The sequence below is a fragment of the Ammospiza caudacuta genome, chromosome 1 (assembly GCF_027887145.1).
Source record: "Ammospiza caudacuta isolate bAmmCau1 chromosome 1, bAmmCau1.pri, whole genome shotgun sequence".
In the NCBI taxonomy this organism is placed as follows: Eukaryota; Metazoa; Chordata; class Aves; order Passeriformes; family Passerellidae; genus Ammospiza; species Ammospiza caudacuta.
The window spans coordinates 32,762,555-32,781,056 of record NC_080593.1 but is presented as its reverse complement, the minus strand read 5'-3'; the positions used below and the strand labels follow the sequence as shown (position 1 = coordinate 32,781,056).

Here is an 18,502-nt window from a genome sequence, read left to right as displayed (position 1 = left end):
ATTTGTATCCTGATCTGTTCTGAAATTGTGTCATCTGGGTGTTAAGACTTAAGTCTCCTTGCTTCTCAGGTTTGTGGGGCCATTTCTCTGAGTACACTTGAAGGGAGACTGCAAAATCAGCTTGATAACCCTGGTAGAGCCAGGTGTGGGCTGAGGGTAAGGCACATCCCATGTTTTATGGAGTTAGACACTCTATTGATCAATAATTGAGCAACTCATCAAGTTGCTTATCTTGCAGTTTCTTGTTCTGAGACAAAGCAGCGAACTCTTTAAAATCATTACATGGTTTATTTGTCAGTGCAGCAGTTAAATTCCATTGTATAAAAGTAAAGATGTATGAAATAGAAGTTACAGCTGAAAAGGCAAAATGGTAATATAAAAATGTAGTATTCTGACATGGCACTTAAAGGGACACAGTGCAAGATATTCCTAATACTTTAAGTATAAAACAGTTCTTAACAAATGCCTGAGTTTTCTATGCAAAAGCTTAAGATGTCTTAAGATGTCATCTAAGATGCAGCATTTTGCAGAAACAAGATGTTTTCTGCATGTAGCCCAGGTGGTAGCCTGCATCTTCACTGATCCTGAGCTGTGACAGATTTTATGTTTACATGCTTCATTACAAGTCATCTTAAACTTTCCACTAAACCCCTGTCCTGCCTGAAGCTAGAGCAACAAATACAAATTACAGTCCTGCCTGACTGATAACAGAGCACACACTTAAAGAGTAATTTTTGTAGAAAATGTGTTTCCTGTTTAAGTCAGAAAATAACTTGAGATGGTAGTTCTTAGACAATAGGATGTTACATATGAGGAAGATGGAACAATAGCAAATACACTGCTTTTAATAATACAGCTGAAATAGCCACAAAATAATTTAAATAATGAGAGAACCTAGAAACAAAAGAAGAAAAGGGACTGTTGAATTTTAGAGCTAAAGAATTAATCTCACAGGTATGTTGGAGTCTGCATTTTTAAAAAATATCCTTAAGTCATTGAAAGGTGTCTGTGCACACTGGGAAGGGGGAGTGAAGACTAGATTCAGATTACAAATGACAAGCATTTTGAAGATCTGCTAAAACACTAGGGAAATTTATAATTATGTTTTGTTTATAATCATAATCATGTATTGCCACAGGAACAGAAAACAGTATATATCAGAGATATTTCAAGACATATTAAATAAGCTAATTATATTGAAATACAGATCTTCAAAGAATTCAGTGTTTAGAAATGGATTATGTAAGGTCATTTGCCCAGCCTCCATTTTGGCCATAACCTTTGCTAACAACAAAGGAGTTTTTTGAAACATGAGCTATAAAGAATTTTTGGTCTGTTTGCTCATCTCCATGAACCTTTTTAGCAACCTCTTCCCTTCTGCAAATAAGATGCCCTCCTTTTCTCATCATGCAAGGAGCCAGCCTTCAGCAGTTTGTGAAATGCCATGATGCTGAGTGATGAGCACGTGTGGCTGTGAGGCCAGATCACTTGTGGAAGGCCTCAGAATGAGTTCTTTTAACAGAATTGCAGCTAGAGTGAACAAGTGAAGGCACACTGATTTTGCATAAATTTAGCTTTTCTAAGGTGCATCACGTCAAAGCAGAAACTGGAGCAGAGTGTTTTAGTTATCTTGGGGTTTTCGTTTATTTGATTGAGTGGTCAGAGGGATGGAGGAGCAAGCAGAAATTAATGTCTCTTTACAGCAGGAAAGACAGAAAGGAAAAGAGAAGAGGAAAAGGCAGTTGAATGCTGCCCCTTCCTGCTAGATCCCTTCTTCTGCTGACCCTTCATTGGACATAGATTGTTGTGTTGCAATGTTATGTCACGTGGATTATTATTTTACAATAGATCATATCTGCCCCCTTGGGAGCAGTGGTGCCAGTCCAGTGTCTCAAGACCAGTGGAAGCAAAGGAGGCAAAGGCAGCATCAGCAGCTGCAACTCAGAATTTTACATGGAACTCAAAGTTTGAACAGGGAGAGCCAAGCCAATGGGTCTCATCTTGTTGCCTGGGTGTCCGTGGTCTCGTTTATAATGAGGCTCATGCACTGCTGGCCATGTCCAGTGGGAAGCTAAGTGTGTCCAGCCCTGCTTTCTGGCCCTGAGGCCAGCTGGCATTGAATGAGCTGCACCCATGGTATTGAACCCTGAGACACAGGGTGGCTGCTGCCAAGCTCACAGTGGGGCAGTGCCTCTGGTGGTTCCCAGAATGTGGGGTTTGCTCGGTGGGGAGCTGGCTGGCCTGGGGCCAGTCTGTGCCAGGACCTCCTGAGCAGTGCAACAGTGGCAGCAGCTCAGTGCCAGTGCCTGGGAATGCCTGGGAATAGGCCATGGACATAACACGTGCCTGCCCCCCATGTCTCTCTTTACAGCAAAGACATGAATCCTGCTAAGGCTCTAAGCAGCAATAAAAGCTAAGTGTTTGCAAATTCGTTGGTTTGTGGGGGGTTTTGTCTTTTTTTTTTTTTTTTAATTAACTTCTTCTCTACCTTCCCCCCCCCCCTCCCCCCCTTCCAGATTTTGGATGTGATTAATTTTTCACGTTGTTAACCTAGAAATAAGAAAAGCCAGATAAGGGGGTGGGGGGTATTAGTAATTCAGAAGATTGTATCCTACATCACAAGCAAGAACAGCAGAACAGCAAGTGCTTAAAACTACCTCGTTTTTCTACAAAAGACTACTTTAATGTTGCTAATTGCACCAAGCCCCAAAAGTTAGCATCCTGTCTACATGTGCTTTCACCTTACTCCCTCGGGTTTTTTTATAACAAGAAGAAAGCCTCATTAAAGTATAGTTCAGATACAAGTGCTGTACTTAATCTAATAGTCAGTGTTACACTAAAGGTTTAAACAATGCCAGGTTTACTCTTCAGCAGAGGATTTCTCTCAGTGCTATTAGGGAAGAAAACGGCTTTGAAAGTGCTGAAGTAAGCAGTAAATCCCTCCTGCTTCTGTGTTTGCTCTGCACTCCTCTCAATAGGCTTGTACTGCTTGTATCTCCTGCAAGGAATGTGAACAGTCAGTTGCTGAAAGACTTCTAAAGGAAGGTGCACATTTAGCATGTGACCAGCGCATAGAAGCACTGATCATGTGCTCATCATGTATTCCCTCTCCTCCTCCCCTGTTCAAACACATCCAATGTCTGGCAGCCATGGGTCAGTAGTGGTGACAGGGGCCTGGATAGGCAGTAGGAGTGCTGGAGAACTGCTGCTCCATGGGAGTGTGTGTTTCTCACCACTCACTGGGAAGGGTGAGCCCACACTTGACTCAGGAGTCTTCGGGCAGTCTCAAAAGAGAAACTTCCAAAGTCTCATGAGAATAATAATAATGCAGCAATGTGTGCTTCTGTCAACTACTGGCCTGCATGCTCAGCACCTTTTGCCCAAAGAATTTATTAATCAGTTATTTAATGAAGAATTTGTTTGGTTTCACTGCATATATAAACCACATCATGCATTTTGAGTTTGCTTTCTGCTTAGATGAAGTTCCCAGGCCTGCTAGTATTACTGTTTGTGCTAATGGGCACAGAATGTGCCCATTTTTTTTCTGAAAGTCCTTAACATCTGCATAATTTCCAATACTAAACCAGTAATCTCATTTTCTTAAATATTTGCCAGAATATTTGTAAACTCCAATAGTAACTAAACAAAAATGTAGCTAAAGCAAATTTAAATTGTTCAGTTTGTTAATTTAAATAATATTTTGACAGTTCTTGGAACTGTTTTTAATCATAGAAACTAGCAACTTACTTGTAAAGGACAAAAGCCCCAATGGTAGCAAACACTGCCAACAAGCCAAGGAAGATAAAGACACCTGCTGTTGTTCCAGATGATGCTCCTACAGTTCAGAAAGTAGATTGATTACAAGTTAGCCTCTATTTTACAGTGAGATAGACTTTCCAAAGAAAATGCCATTTTTACTTATTGCTGTATGAATTGAAGCACAGTTAGTAATTCTAAAATGCTAAACACTGGAGGTCAGTGGCTGGCAGGAGGTGGTGCTTTCACATCCTAATCCATGTAATTCTTGATTCCACCAGAGTGTGAGTTGTGCTTTGCCAGTTTTCTCATATGAGCTCTTCTCCTCAGACACGTGGCTACCCTTCCAGCATGGACAGGAATGAAAGGCCCTGTTGGCACCGCACAAGGTGAAGCTAATTTGATCCTTGCCATTTGTTATGCTGGAGAAATGTTTACACTGACTATAGGATAACTGACAAAATTAGATAGGCTCATCCAGAAGGCAACTTAAAGCAGCAATCTCTCTTAGATCCTAGTTCTGCTTTGAATATAGCAGAAGCCCAAAAGTTCAAGTCAGCTTTGCCCAGACAGACCAGGCTTACTGGGCTATAGTCTCTGTGAATACAGTTGAGAAAAACCTTTCTGCATGCTTAGTTTCACCTTTAGGAACGAGAATGCATTTAGAGGTCAGGCATTGTGCCTTATTCATAATGAACTGATTTCAGTTCAGATAAACTTACACCTAGATTAAATCAAACCATCAAAAATGCTATGGAAAAAGACTGCAAAGGCTCAGTTGTTTGGGTGATAGTAATTAGAGAGTTCAGAAGAGTCACTGGGACACTGTAATAGGAAGTCAGGAGGGCAATGAAGTGGGAGCAGAGAGGCAGCACTGTCTTTTAGACTTCTGACTGAGGCTGAGTTTAATAGCTGGTTCTGTCAAGACTGCTTTGATAGCTATGAGATAGACACAGTGATATTTATCCAACCAAAGGTAAAGCTCCTTTTTGGAAATAGTTTGGAAACGGTTTGGAAAACTGGGCAGACTCTGTAGTCACTGGATGTAACACAGATCATTCCAGAACATAATTCATCTTATCCTCATGTAGAAATAGAAACCATGTCGAGGCCCATGGGCAGTAGAGAAGTCCCAGGGCAGCCAACTCTGCTGCAGACTTTGATTTCTTGAGCTGAATTCCCCTCTATTTCTGCTATCTCTCCATGTGTGGAATGGATTGGCTGGCATGTTCCCCACCTGCTTTTCTGCCCAACATTTTTCTGTGGAAAATTACATTATGGCTTAAGAACTGTTCATATTCTGTGATACTGAATAGCTTGTGTAATTACTGTACTCATTGGATTGTAAACAGAAGTCAAACCAAGGTCTAACAGCTAAAATTCCCCCAGGGAAATAATCATCATTTTATCTTTGCATGGACTCTTAGACAAGCTGGTGGACTCCTGTGTTCTCTCCCCTGCAGGGAAATGACCACAGGAAGAAGCTTTTCACCAACAACCCACATCTGCTCTTTGTGGACTCACCTCCATTTACAGAGATCAGGGCACTGGCAAGGGCTTGGCTTGTGTCATCACCCAGGGTGATGTTTATGCAGTAGGTCCCAGGTTCCTCAAAAGCTCTCCTGATGGTGAGTAAACACTCATCTGTGACGTCGATGGGGTCACACACCATGCTCTTGGACACCTGGCACGTGGGGTCAGAAACCACCGTGCAGACATCTGTGGGGAGACTGGCATGGGGAGAGAGAGCTCATTGCATTGTGGAGTCCTGCCAGCCCACTTAGCCCAGTTCACAGACACATTGCCCTGGTGCACCAGTTTTATGCTGGTGCCTGTTGAAATCAGTGGCACTGTAGTGATTTAAGTATATTTTATTAATACTATATGTACTTTTTGCATACCTATACATTTATATATGTACATGTGGATTTTATATAGAATGCTTGTATACAATCTGTATAATTATCTGCTTGTTTTGCTTATCATTTAACATTTTATGGTTTTGATGCAGGATTACCTGCATCAAATCAACTTTTAAAGTCCCTGACCTTTCATACACTTAATACACATCTTTAAGAAAGGAATGCAAATTCTTTTAAGTAGTATTTATCATGTGCTGGAAAAGAAAACACTTCCTTAAGAGAGGTCAATTGTATTCCAGTTGTATTACCATGGTGTTTCTTGTACTTCGTGGTCCTCTCAACTCTAACCTTCTAAGACCTAGGAATATTAGTCCAATGTTTGTGCATCGAAGAAGTTTCTTGGACTCACCCATTTACTCCAAGTGTCAAAAACTCATGGCCAAAAAGAAAGGATTTCCTTACAATTTCAGTAAACTGCTTCCTGCTTTACTGTAAGTGCTGAAATCTTGTCTTGGCCAGGAGACTGTAAATTGTATTTTCCCCCACAATCAGTTCCTTATTTTTACTGAGTCTGAATGTTTGCTCTGAATCCTAAGTCCCTGGCAGTAGCCTCTGTTGGCATAGTTTAAAAATGAGACTTGCATTATCTTTAGTTCCCATCAAGAAATAGAAACACTGCAGTTCCCAAATTTTGTTCATATGCATCTAAGTGCATATAGCATTCCAGCACCTAATTAGTTTTAAACTGGGAAGACTGACAGCTTCATTCACACACTTACCTCCCTTGGCAGGTAACAACAAAGTCAACCAGTGAGTTTTCAGCTTGACTTTCTGTCATCTGGATGCTTGTCATCTGAATAATATTTACCTCGAGGATTCCCTCTGGGAGAGGAAACACATATCAACTGTAGGACACATGACAAGCCTTGAAGTCCGTGTGTACTGAACCTCGAGTGTTTGGCTGATGCTCAGTTCAGGTCTTGTTTTTCATAACCTCCTCCCTCCCTTAGTACTCCTCTTGAAGGCTTTGAAAGCTGAGAAATTTTCCAGTGCTTTCCCTGAGAGATTGCTCCTTTCTGGTCTGCCTTTTTCCCCCCTCATTATTGTTGTTTACTTCCTTATTTTGCTAAATCACTTCCCACTACATGAGATTTCTCTGCATTCAAAGGCCAGTTCAACCTTAGGTATACCTCCTCCCCAGCCCATGGGCTCCTGCTGTGGCATGTTCAGAAGCTGGTGACAGAGAAAGGAGTGACACAATGCACGTCCCCACCAGCACATGGGGTCAGCCATCAGCAGGGATCCAGACCAAGGTCCAGCCTCACATGTCTGAAAGCAAGGGGTCACAACCTCTGCAACTAGCCCCTGGCAGAGTACAGGCAGAAACCAAAGTCAGCCAGTCAGATGTCTGCACATTAATCCCTAAAACTCTCAGCTATGTCCATGAGAAGGATCTTTTTGTGGATCTTATGTAATTGATAAAGACGTGTCTAAATAAACATTATTTCTACCATGTATTGTTGTTCATTGTTAACATCATTCCTCTGTGGAGGTGTTGACACACATCCTTACCTACAACAGCAATACTGCTTCCATAGTATCCATTTCTGTAAATGTGGCAGCCTCCATCAGGATTGTCCTGCACTGACTCCACAGTGGGAGAAGAGTCAGAATCAGAAGATGCTCCTGTTGGAGCTGTTCGAGGCAGAAGAGATAGAGATGCAACAACTTTAGAACAAGCCCTGTTTTGGGGTATTCTGAGCACAGCCACATGTTCCAGCTGTTCCTGCATTCCACAGGCTGTCAGTGGCCTTGGTTTGCAGCTGTGCAGTCATGTGTGTATCTGTGTAATAGCTCATGGCTGTAACCCCTAAAGAAAGCACATATGCCCAGCTTTAGAACCCCAGAGTGGCCTGGGGAGCCTCACTCACTCCAAAAGCCACCTGGCTAGTCACCCATCTCTGTGAAATAAAAGGGAGACTACAAGGTGTAATACAATTAAATACTTCTTTAAAATCCCCAAATCAATTATATAAGAAATCCAAAGGCCAATAAAACATTTAAAATGCTTTTTTAAAAGCTGGTATTTTCCCACTGCTCTACATTACAGCTAGTGGAAAAATGAAGAGGGGAAATGGTGAAAATTATATCTTTCCTTTCATTTTTCATTCTCACTCCATATTTTGGTAAGAGCACATATTAAAAATATGAAATTTGAAAAATATAGCCACATTTACAGTTTCACAGTAGTAGTATTATGGCTGAAACTGCAGGCCTTCTTAAAACCCTCTGAGAGGATAAACCAATGCTGAACATAATAAAAGTTATTCTGAAATATGTTAGTCAATAAATTTAAAGTGGAAAAGCTGTTCTGGGTTAATACCATGTGGAAATCCCATATTTTTGAATATGACTAGGTTTTTCTAGTTCAATCCAATCTTATTTAGTTTTGGACGGAAGTTAATGCAATCCAGAAAGGAGCTTGCTATAAGAGTGTTCTTAAATTCCCTTTTCTCACTTGAAATTTACATCTTACCTCAGAAGATGACCCTGAGTAGACAAGGCTAGAATCTCCTGACCAAGTGCAGCAGAGATAATACAAACTTACATTTATGTTCACCTGAAGACCTTTGTATGCTGTAAGTGTGGTGGTGGAACTGGATGCATAAGGAGCTAAATGTGTAAGTGATCCCTACCACAGAATCCTAGAGAAGTTAATGCTTATTGATTCTGTCTCTAAGCCAATTTTATAGAGGGCTTCCAGAGGCTTGCAGCTCTTTCACGATGACAGTAAAACTACTAAAGATATTAACTTAAAACATCAGAATATAGAGTTTTAGCATAGCTCCTAGTGCCAGTGCTGTTTGATAAGTGCTTACCTGCTGAGGTGGGTGGTGGTGCAGTGGGTGTTACTGGCCTGCAAGGTACAGGTATAATGGCTTGGACAGTTAAATTCAGAGTGAAGTTTCCTTGCAGAGTGTAGGTGTGAGATGTACTAGAACCACTGGCTACAAACAAGCCACTTCCATCTCCAAAGTTCCACTTGTAGGAGATGGCAGAATTATTCAGATAGTAGCTGGGATCGTGGATCTTCACATCAAATGTAATTGGTGAGTCTTTGATGAAAATGGAGTCTGAGATGTTGCGGTCGTGTTTTTGGAACATACTCACAATTACTGGAATTTTGTCTGGAGGGGGGAAAAAAGAGGTAAATAAATACAGCAGAGATACCTGGCTGCAAACAATAAACAGTTCCAAAGCCCCTGAACAGCAGCAGCCAGAGTGTGAGATGCAAACATGGTATCTTTAATACAGGTGTGTACTTTAATTTGATTTATGACCTGAGGAGTGAATGTCAGTAGGAAACAGCCAGAAAAATATGGGAACAAATGAGGAATCACAGACATCTGTGGAAGAATGCATTATCTCTCGTAAATCGTTTTCCAATACAAAGCGGAGGAGTCACTGCTGAATTGGACAAAAAGGTTACTTAAGCTACTCAAGGCAATTTACCAGAGATTCCACTTTCATGCTAAAAACCTTTCTCAGGCCAATGTTCTTCTTTTCATGCCAGACAATGCTTGTGCTGAATTATTTTAACAGCTAAGCAACAAACACCCCCAGCATGTCAGCACAGCCAGTTCCAGCACGCTCACCTGTCACAGAGTAGGTGGTTTTTGCTCTTGCAACCGGAACAAATCCTGAGTGGCCTCTCCTGTAAATGGACACTGCCATCCCGTGTTCACCAAGGGTGATATTTGCTGTGTTCACTGAAAACTTTGCTGAAGATCGTCCCGTTGTTTGGTAATACTGACCTGAAACAGAACATGAACTCAGAACGTGAAAATGAACATAAAAATGGAGTCTGAACATCTCAGACTTCATTTTCCCCCTCAGCCTCACCACAAGTTGGTTTATGAGAAGCAAAGTATCTGAGAATCTTAGATTGTCAAAATCAAAATTAATAGTTTAGAAATGTCTTCCAATAATCTGACAGGTGATTTTGAAGGATTGGATACTTTTACAGTGTGTTTACTCACATAAATTCCGTTTTTTTAAAGTTGTCAAAAAGATGTCCCCAGTTTCACTAATCCAAGAAAAAATTGCCAAGACATCTACTTCTTTCCAAAGCAGTTACAATACATTAAGTCATTAAGATTATGTAGTGGATGGTGTGAGGCATTTTCAGTGATCTTGTGTTTGCTTTCAGCATAGCCAGAAGATAAAATACCTCTTGCTTCATATTCTAGAACCATTTTTATATATTTGATTTTTTGTCTTTTTAACAGCTGACTGAGGTAGGCAAATAATAATCACCTCTGCATAAAATTTGGATTATTATTATTATTATTATTACTACTACTACTATTACTACTACTACTACTACTACTACTACTGATACTGACAATAATAGTGATTTAGCCAGGAGAACTGAAGGCACTAAGATTTAGTATGTAGCCAATGGCAGGAACAGCCCAACCATTACATACTCAGGATCAGGAAACGTTGAAAATCAGCATCTGTGACCAGAGCAGCAGAACAGTCAGTGGCAGTTCTTGCCTCCCTAGAGACAAGAAGTGCTGCACTGTTAAACTGGTGATACACAGCACTGTGTTCTCTCTTAAATCTGAAAGTCTTAAATGGCAGTGAGCTGTCAATAAATTGTCTGACTGACCTGCTCAGATTCTCTATTTTCCTAGAAAAATATCTTGAGTAATCCTGAAAGGAAATTAATTTTCTTCAGTGGTAGTATTGTGAATGCAGGTTTAAAGAGAATCTTCTGGTAATCCATGATTCCTAAACCAAACAAGTGATGGCCTCTCTGGAAAAGTGGGGAATTAATTCAGTATTTCCACTCAAGAGTGTGGAATCATTTTAAAAGCGCTTTTAGTAAAACATGCTTGACAAATGAGTTGTGTACAAAGGGAATAAAAGGTTTGCAACATCAGCCCAGCCAAGGCATGTGTTGCAGTACTAACCAAAAGTGTGAAACACATAGACAAAGTTCCTTCTTCTCCAGCCCGGGTGATGAGGGAAAGGACGCCCATCTGGGAATACATGGTGGCTGTGGTTGCTTGTGCAGTTTTCCCAGCCACAGCTGTCAGTCCATTCAGTCCAGTTGTAGACATAGACTTGCTGATCCATGGAAGCTGGAGGATCTAAGGATAGAAGGAGGACATGTTCTGGTCAACTGGGAGGTGTGCAGAGAGTCAGAAAACAGGAGGCAAGCACTGCAGGTTATAGCAATGGCTGCATTTAAACAGCAGGGGAAGTGGGGTATTTTTAGACTGACGGTAATTCATTTTCCTGAAGTTGTGCTTTGTTTGGTTTTTAATGTAAACACAGAATGGTTCTGTCTTGGTGCTATTTTGTTAAGAAGCTTTTTTTTAAACTTTACTGTCTCAGGGGCCAGACACAATTTAGAAGTGCTTGCCCAAAAATTTGCTGTTGACTACACAGGATGCTACTGTTCCACTGAGGATAACAGAGCTACCTAAATACTTGGCAGGCAGAATCTAAAATTGTAAGTACAAAGAGTGGCTGTGAAAGCACTCTAAGGTTTTATTTATTTATTGTTTGTTTTGTCAGAAAAGTTTTCTATGGCACCTTTAAATAACTTAGAAATGAATTTCTGTCATTTTCTGAATAGTAAATGGGAAGTTTCCTCCCCCAAACAGCACAGCAGATATTAAGTAGAATATGGATATAAGCTGCTAACAAAATAATAGATAGTTAACTGCAACCTCGGCTGACAAAAACTTGCTGGTATGAAATGAAAATTACTTTGATCAGTAAAAAAATTTGTTGAACATTTATGCATTCAGAGGATGAAAGGTACAACAGCATGTGTTGTTCTAGATCCAGCAGCTTAAAACACTGGAATTATGATAGGCTTTTTTCTCCATGTAATAGTAAATAAGATGAAAAAGGGTGATTTTCTGAGGAAAATATTGCTTGATTTTTAGATATTTATATGTTCATTTTTTAATTCCTAAAATGTGGAAGTGTGAGATTTGCTTTTTTGTTCAGATATGGTAAGTGAATTCTACAATTCATAATTGAAAAAACAAACCCTCCAATTTTATAATTTGACAGCTTTATAAACTTGAAAGAAAACAGTGTGACTGTGCAACGATGAAAACAGTGCAACATAGTGCCTGAGCTGAAAAGCAGTAACAGTTTTGTTGGGAAGTCAGATTATGTGACTGCTTTGGGAAGGCAAGTTTATAGCTATGGTCAGTCTCAAATTACCTGGTCCGTGTATCTGGAGTGGGGCAGAGCACTAAAAATACCACAGTGATCTTCTTAGGAAAAAAACGGTGTGGCACAGGCTGGGCGTGCACAGGTAAGTGTTATCAGTTATCAGTTATCAGTTATATGAGCACAGCTGCTGTTCCCTGGGTGTGCCTGCGGCGCTGTCAGAGCTCAGTGACACACAGCAGCACAGGCAGGTGTGAGCCTGGTGCAGGGACATTGCTATTACCTACCCCGGGTACAGTTTCTCCTGTATACAATGTTGCCATCATTATCTTCTGTCTGGCACTTGGGAAACTGGAGAGTCACCGTGAAGCTCACGTTGGATCCTACCAGTGCTGGGCTGTCACTGTCCAGTTTGGCTGTCACCCTTCCGCCTGAAAAAAGAAAATGGGTCTTTGCTGCAGTGAAAGATGCATTGCAGCAGAAGCTGCCATCAACTTGCACCATTTACAGTGGAAAGGCTTTCTTGGTTACTCTGTTTCTAAGGGCTTTCGTGCTCCTAAGTCACTTGTGCTCTTACCAAAACCCCAACTTCAAACAATCAGAGGGACTCAGCATATCCCCCCAGATCCCTCACTGCTCTGCCATTAATGTTCTTCCTAAAATTAAGAAGATAATTTTCTACCTGTGGGGGGGGTCAGTGTATCTCAAAGGAGAAAATTTGCGTTTCTCCCCAGGGACAGTCATTGACCCTCAGCTGAGACCAGGTGACAACAGACATGGTGTTTGCTGAAGCTGTCAGTCTGAAGCCCACGTGCCCTACTGAGGTAGCGGTTGAAGCTGCCTGTCCTCCAGAGCATGCTTCTTGCAACAGATTGTGCTGGAGCCCTGACCATCAGTACTTCTTGGTAAGTATTAATGTCTGTCTGAGATTAGTCATAATGGGAAAGCATTTTATGAAATAACTCACTGTTCTGCTTCCTCAGACAGCCCACTGGGGATGGTATCAAACCCAATCCTCTCTAACTCACCATTCTGTGCAGCAGTGGATATTGCCCCTATGAAAATGCTCTATAGCACCTGCACTCTGCACTGTGGTGGACTTTGTGGCCGCTGCAGTTTTTCAAGTGTCTTTGAAATGTGTATGTGCTATCACCTTTCCAGCAGTCCTTCCATCTGGGATCTCCTTCTTCCCAGAAAGGATAAAGTTTTTCATTCCATTTATTTTGATCACTAGACCAGCCTTGTAGCTTCTTGTAGGATGTCACAGGAGAAGTGCTTCCATGGCTCAACACATCTTGAAACCCTAGAGAGAAAATCAAACATCAGTGTTAATGTAATGCAATTTTCCCTACTACTCTATAAAAACATTACTCTTGTGCTGAACTTTAATCATGCACTGGTATAAAACTTTCCACCAGTAGAAAATGATGGAATTTTATCATTGCAGCTATAAACACTTATCAACTATAATCAACACAAAGACAATTCCACCATTGTCAGACTGACATATTTTTCTACTTGCAGACTTGCAAACTTCCCAGACAAAGAATAAATATGTTTACAATGTTTTGACCGTATCAGAGCAATGGTTTGCAAGAGTTTACATAACCCTGCAACAGTCAGGCTCCCTGCACAGAGGTTGCTTGATTTCTGACTGCTTTGCCTGGTAATAAGTCTACAAGTAAAAGGTTAATGGGATAAATTCATTCTGAGTTCTGCTCTAGTGGAAGTTGTGCCAGGAATTAGTTTTGACCCAGTGCAGCTCCTTTGGTGAGTTGGCTGGTGGTTTGGGTGGGAGGGGTGGAACCAATTATAACAGAAGCTGGTATTTCCAGAAAAGGAAATTTAGAGCTGAATAGTAAATTCAATGTGTTTATAATAGAACAACAATAACATATTAGCTTCATGCCTTTTATTTAGAAATGGCTCCGATATTAAATAACTTCAATAACCTCTTTCTTCTCATATTACTACAAATGATGGGCTCAAACTTTTCCCAGGCTTCTAGGATCCCTCTTTCTGTCACAAAGGATACATAGTGAAAAGCAACATAAATATCCAAGTAACCAGTAGGAACACGTTCGCCGCTGTAGGATGTCATAAAAATATGTTTATAAGAGGGCTCATGGGCATAGTTCCATGGAAGCCTGGAGGCTTTAAAGGGCTCTGCCATGTTAATCAGGTAAGGTAACTGCTGGGTGTGCCATTCTGTCACAATATTAAGGGAGTTAGGATTTCTGCTTTCCATGGTTTATTGTAAAGGTACAGCTGATGCAGATTTATACTTAGATTTATACCCAAGTGCAACAAAGTTCTGGATGACTTCAAGGAAAATGCAGAAGCCTGTAAGAAGGGCAAGAATTGCCCTGTATGCCATAAGCAAACTAGTTGTATTGGAATTTTTCCAAGCTTTGGAAAAGACACAGAGCAGGTGTAGCCAGTTCAAGCATGGTCTTTACAGGTGGGTGGCTCCTAATTTTACTGCAAGAGAGAATCAGAGAAACAGCTCAGAAGAAGAGTGGAGCTGCTTTCTCTTGGTGTTTTATTGCCCAGTGAGATTTCTGCTGGGCAGGAAGAACATCCCTTGGCCAGCCCCATCCCCACTCTGAGCTGATGCCGGTAGCTCTCTCCCCACTCTTGAGGACTGAAGGGTTTGAGAAAAATAACAGATTTTGCACTCAGAGACACAATCTCCCACAGTCTTTTGCCCTCCAGGAACTCCCTGCAGTCTCACTTAAATCACTTGAATCAAGTCTTTCCTGCAGATTTAATATTTTTTGATGTGACCAAGCATAACGTTATGACTGGTATTGACTTAATGACCTGTATCACATGCTGTATTGTTTTGAGTCTTGGACAGAAGGAGAGTTTGGTAATGTTGTTGTTCAGAAACTTTGCTCAGGAAAAAAACAAATTAGCAACTATAAAAGTACTTCACAAAGGCTTAGTAAGTTCAATTACACTTTGGGTATCATTAAATTAATGTATCATTCAAAAGCAAATGGCTACATAATTTTTGTAATTTATTTTTCCTATTCTCCTTGATTTTCTGTAAAAATTATTTTATGAATAAAAATGTTTTGATTTTGTCAGATCAAAACTTTTCAATCATTTTTTTTCCCAAATGTTCAATTTATCAAAAACAGCTGGAGCATTTTTAATTTTATAAGTGCTTTTAATTTTGTGTTTTCATTAACAATCCTTGAATTCAGAATTCATTTTCTAGTCCAGTAATAGCTGTTGTTACTGCTTCTAAATCACAAGCTGCTTAGGTATTTCTTTGCCTCTCTGATGTGTTTTGTTTATTTCAGTCAAATATAAAACATTTCACAAGCTTCAGGACAAGACAAAGATGGTTTTTCAGATGAGGAAAGACTTCTGCACTGGTTTCTCTGACACATGGAACTGAAGATTTTCAGTTGGTGAATTTAAAGGAACAAAAAGCTTTACTGTATTTCTTTTTTAACAATGAAAACCACTCAAGGACAGATGTTGGTTGTAACCAAAATTAGAGCAATTCAGTTCGAAATAGACAGAGTAATGTTATGCTCCAAGGAACAGATTCCTGTAATAGTTTTGGTGAGGTGATCATAGGGGAAGAGATCTTATACTTTGATTGACTTTCTTCTTTCTCATTCTGGCTTTCATTTTGATGAAAAACATAGCAGAGACAAGTTCAGTATTTCCTGTGAAAGTGTATTAGCCATGAAAGAGAGAATGAGAGCCAATGTTAGGACAGCAGAAATAGAAAGATGACCCAGCTAAAGAGGATAAAAGTGTATTAGAAGTAAAAAGGTTGATGAAATGGCACCAGACTGTAACATAAACTTAATAAAGTTATGTATAAAAACATAATAAAGCAGGACAAAAAAGAATTTGAGGAGCAACTTGAAAAAAAACAAAAACTACAAATTAACATTTTTTCACCAAACAGATAATAAGTTGGAAAGCTTGCCAGATGTATGGGGCCAAAAGATGATGTAGATGCAAAAAAAGCATTCAGGGAAGGTAAAGGAGTAGCACAAAAGTCGAATAGGTCAGCTGGTTTATATTTTCATTCACAAAGGAAGAACATAGGGAGTTTCTGTGATAGAATTTTTTTTTTACAATGACAGAGAATATCTCTCAAAATGAAGTGTTGGCACATAAAACCCAATTATAGAACAAATCAACAAAATGACAAAGTTGTCTAGATAGTATGGCCCAAGTATGGAAGTTATTCAAGAGTGAAATAAATGAGCTATTAACCATAGCATGTAACATCTTGCTTAACACTGCTTCAGTGACTGAGAAACAAAAATTGGCAAATGTGATGACAGTTTTTAAAAACACTTCCAGGGAAGATTTAGAGGATTAAAAAAACCCTTTGGGGCTCAAGTTGGAGAAGCTGGTAGGAACAGCAGTGAAGAACAGAGCAAGTAGGTACAGTGCATTAATATGATTTGCCATAAAAGGAGTGCATTGCTCACAAACATATTCTGAGTTTTGCAAGGGAGACAGAGAGCATGGGAACAAGGCTGACCTGCTTGTTATAGTCTGCCTGAGTTCCAGACAGCACTTGATGAGGTCCCTTGCTAAAGGAACATAAAGCAATTAAGTTACCGTGGGATAAGAAGGAAGGATTGATTTCACATGAGTAAATGATTGGTTAGGATATTAAAAAAAAGTTATGAATAAGTGCCCAGTTTTCTCCACTGAAAAAATAATTTACATGTTCATAATCTGGAAAACAGGTAACAGCAAAGTTCTTTAATCTGCTGAGGACTGTGCATTAAAGTAATAGAGGGGAGGACTGTATGAAATTAGATGACTCAAGAATGAAACTGTATGAAATTCAACAGCGTTAAATGTAACCTTACATTGAGAATAAGGGGCTCTAAACTAGCTCTAAACTCAGAAATGGAATCTTTCAGCTTTGCAGTTTTGAATGCAGTACTCATTGGTAGTTGAAAACCTGGGAAAAGGCTAGATAGAGAACAAAGATGGGAACATCATTACAGCATTTTATAATGCCATGTCTTGAGTACTGTATGCTCTGTTCTCTGCAGCTCAATCACTATAAAAGAACTGAAAAAATACAGGGAGAGGTGGTGGGGACGCTACAAAGGGATAGAATTGTTTCCATATGAGGAACAGCTGTGTAGACTGTGTCTTGAAGCCTGGGGAAGAGGTGACAGGGGAGAATATAAAAACAGAACCATGAACAGCATGGAGGAAAAAGCTGAAGGAACAAAAGTTAAGGGGAATCAAATGAAACCAGCAGGTTACAGGTTCTAAGCACATCAAAGGTACTTCTTCACATAAGGTACAATTAAGGTGTGAATTTTTTTGCTGGCAGGACGTAGCGTGTCCCAAAATTTTACACGTGTTGCAGCGAAAACCCAAAATGCATGAACAGATGGAAAAAGTCTAGTAAAAACTGTTAAGTACAATGACTCTGCATTTGACAGAGGCAATTCTATAAATGCTGTAAATCATCAAAAGCTGGGAAAGTGCCCTGACCTGCACAGTTATACATCCAGTACTATTCTCCATTGGAGGCAGGTACAAGGCTAGGTGAATGCTCAGATGGATTCAGCTTTTAAGGTTTTCAATTTCCATACTGTACATTCTGGAATTTGAGCTTAAAATCCCATTTCTACATTCCCAGCCCTGAACTCAGTCATCCTAAGACTGGAGTCAAGCTGGGAGCCCGGAAAGAAGCAGCTCAGCCCACTCCCTGCCCACTGTGGCTTGCAGATCTAATTCCTTGGCTGTGCTCCCTGAGGTTTGGGACCCCCAGGTCCAAGTGTCCCAGTGGGGAGCACAGTTTCTGACCTGGCCCCTCGCAGGCACAGCTGAGCCAAGCCAACTGTGCAAAGTCCATTCTGCATCTGCCGTTTTAGCCATGCTTGAACTGGGGAAGCATCGCTAAGAACTCGCTGCCAAGAGCCAAGCTTTAGCTGCAGCCGGCTCCGTGTACCTGTGGAGCACAGGGAGCGGATCAGCGAGCAGTTCTCAGCGCACTCCTCCAGCTCAGGCAGCTCTGGTAGCCCGGGCCAGGCCGCCCTGCGGTGGGGCCGGCTGTCGCTCCCGGGCGGGCAGGGCTCCAGGCGCTGGGAGCAGCCGCTCCTGCCGGGCTGCCTGGGCACACGGAGCTCTCCGGGCAGGGATGAGGGCACGGGGAGCACTCACGTGTGGCGGCAGCGCAGAGCAGCCCCTGGGCCGGCAGCAGCAGCAGCAGCAGCAGGGCGAGGGGCCGAGCGGCGCCCATGGTTCCAGAGCCGGGCCGGGTCCTGCCGGAGCTGCGCACCGAGACCGCTCCGGTGCCGGCGGGAGTGAGAGTGAAGCTGCCCCGCCGCTCCGCTCTCCCATTAAATGAAGGGCCCCGGGACTCATCATGTGATGGAATTAAGCAGAGATGCATGATTTTGTCTTCGGCTTCTTTCGGCTCATGTGCTTATGACTCACTCCTTTTGCTTTCAGCGTTCCCTGGGATTACTGAGAGACCTGTTTGGAGCCACACCATTCACCTCACAGGCATTTTTATACTAGTTTTGCGCTGTGATCAATTTTTGTACTTAATTTGTTTTTAAATTAGGAATCCAAATTAACTCTTGCCCCAGCCTGATTTGCAAGTGTTGCTGCCACAGCTCACTGCATTTGATGAACCCATCGCTCCTTAACCACATGGCTCATCTCGT

General features: G+C 41.2%; 1 protein-coding gene across 1 annotated transcript; it reads right to left on the bottom strand.

The window, feature by feature from the left end:
- Nucleotides 1–307: 307 nt before the first annotated feature.
- GPNMB (glycoprotein nmb) lies at nucleotides 308–18,225 on the bottom strand. The gene is made up of 11 exons (XM_058809249.1): nucleotides 17,994–18,225; nucleotides 12,973–13,122; nucleotides 12,107–12,250; nucleotides 10,598–10,777; nucleotides 9,275–9,433; nucleotides 8,498–8,806; nucleotides 7,191–7,313; nucleotides 6,398–6,500; nucleotides 5,281–5,486; nucleotides 3,748–3,835; nucleotides 308–2,998 (listed from the first exon to the last, which is right to left on the bottom strand). Exons 1-11 carry the CDS (start codon nucleotides 18,223–18,225, stop codon nucleotides 2,845–2,847), a joined length of 1,848 nt encoding a protein of 615 aa, XP_058665232.1. The 3' UTR covers nucleotides 308–2,844.
- Nucleotides 18,226–18,502: the final 277 nt, after the last annotated feature.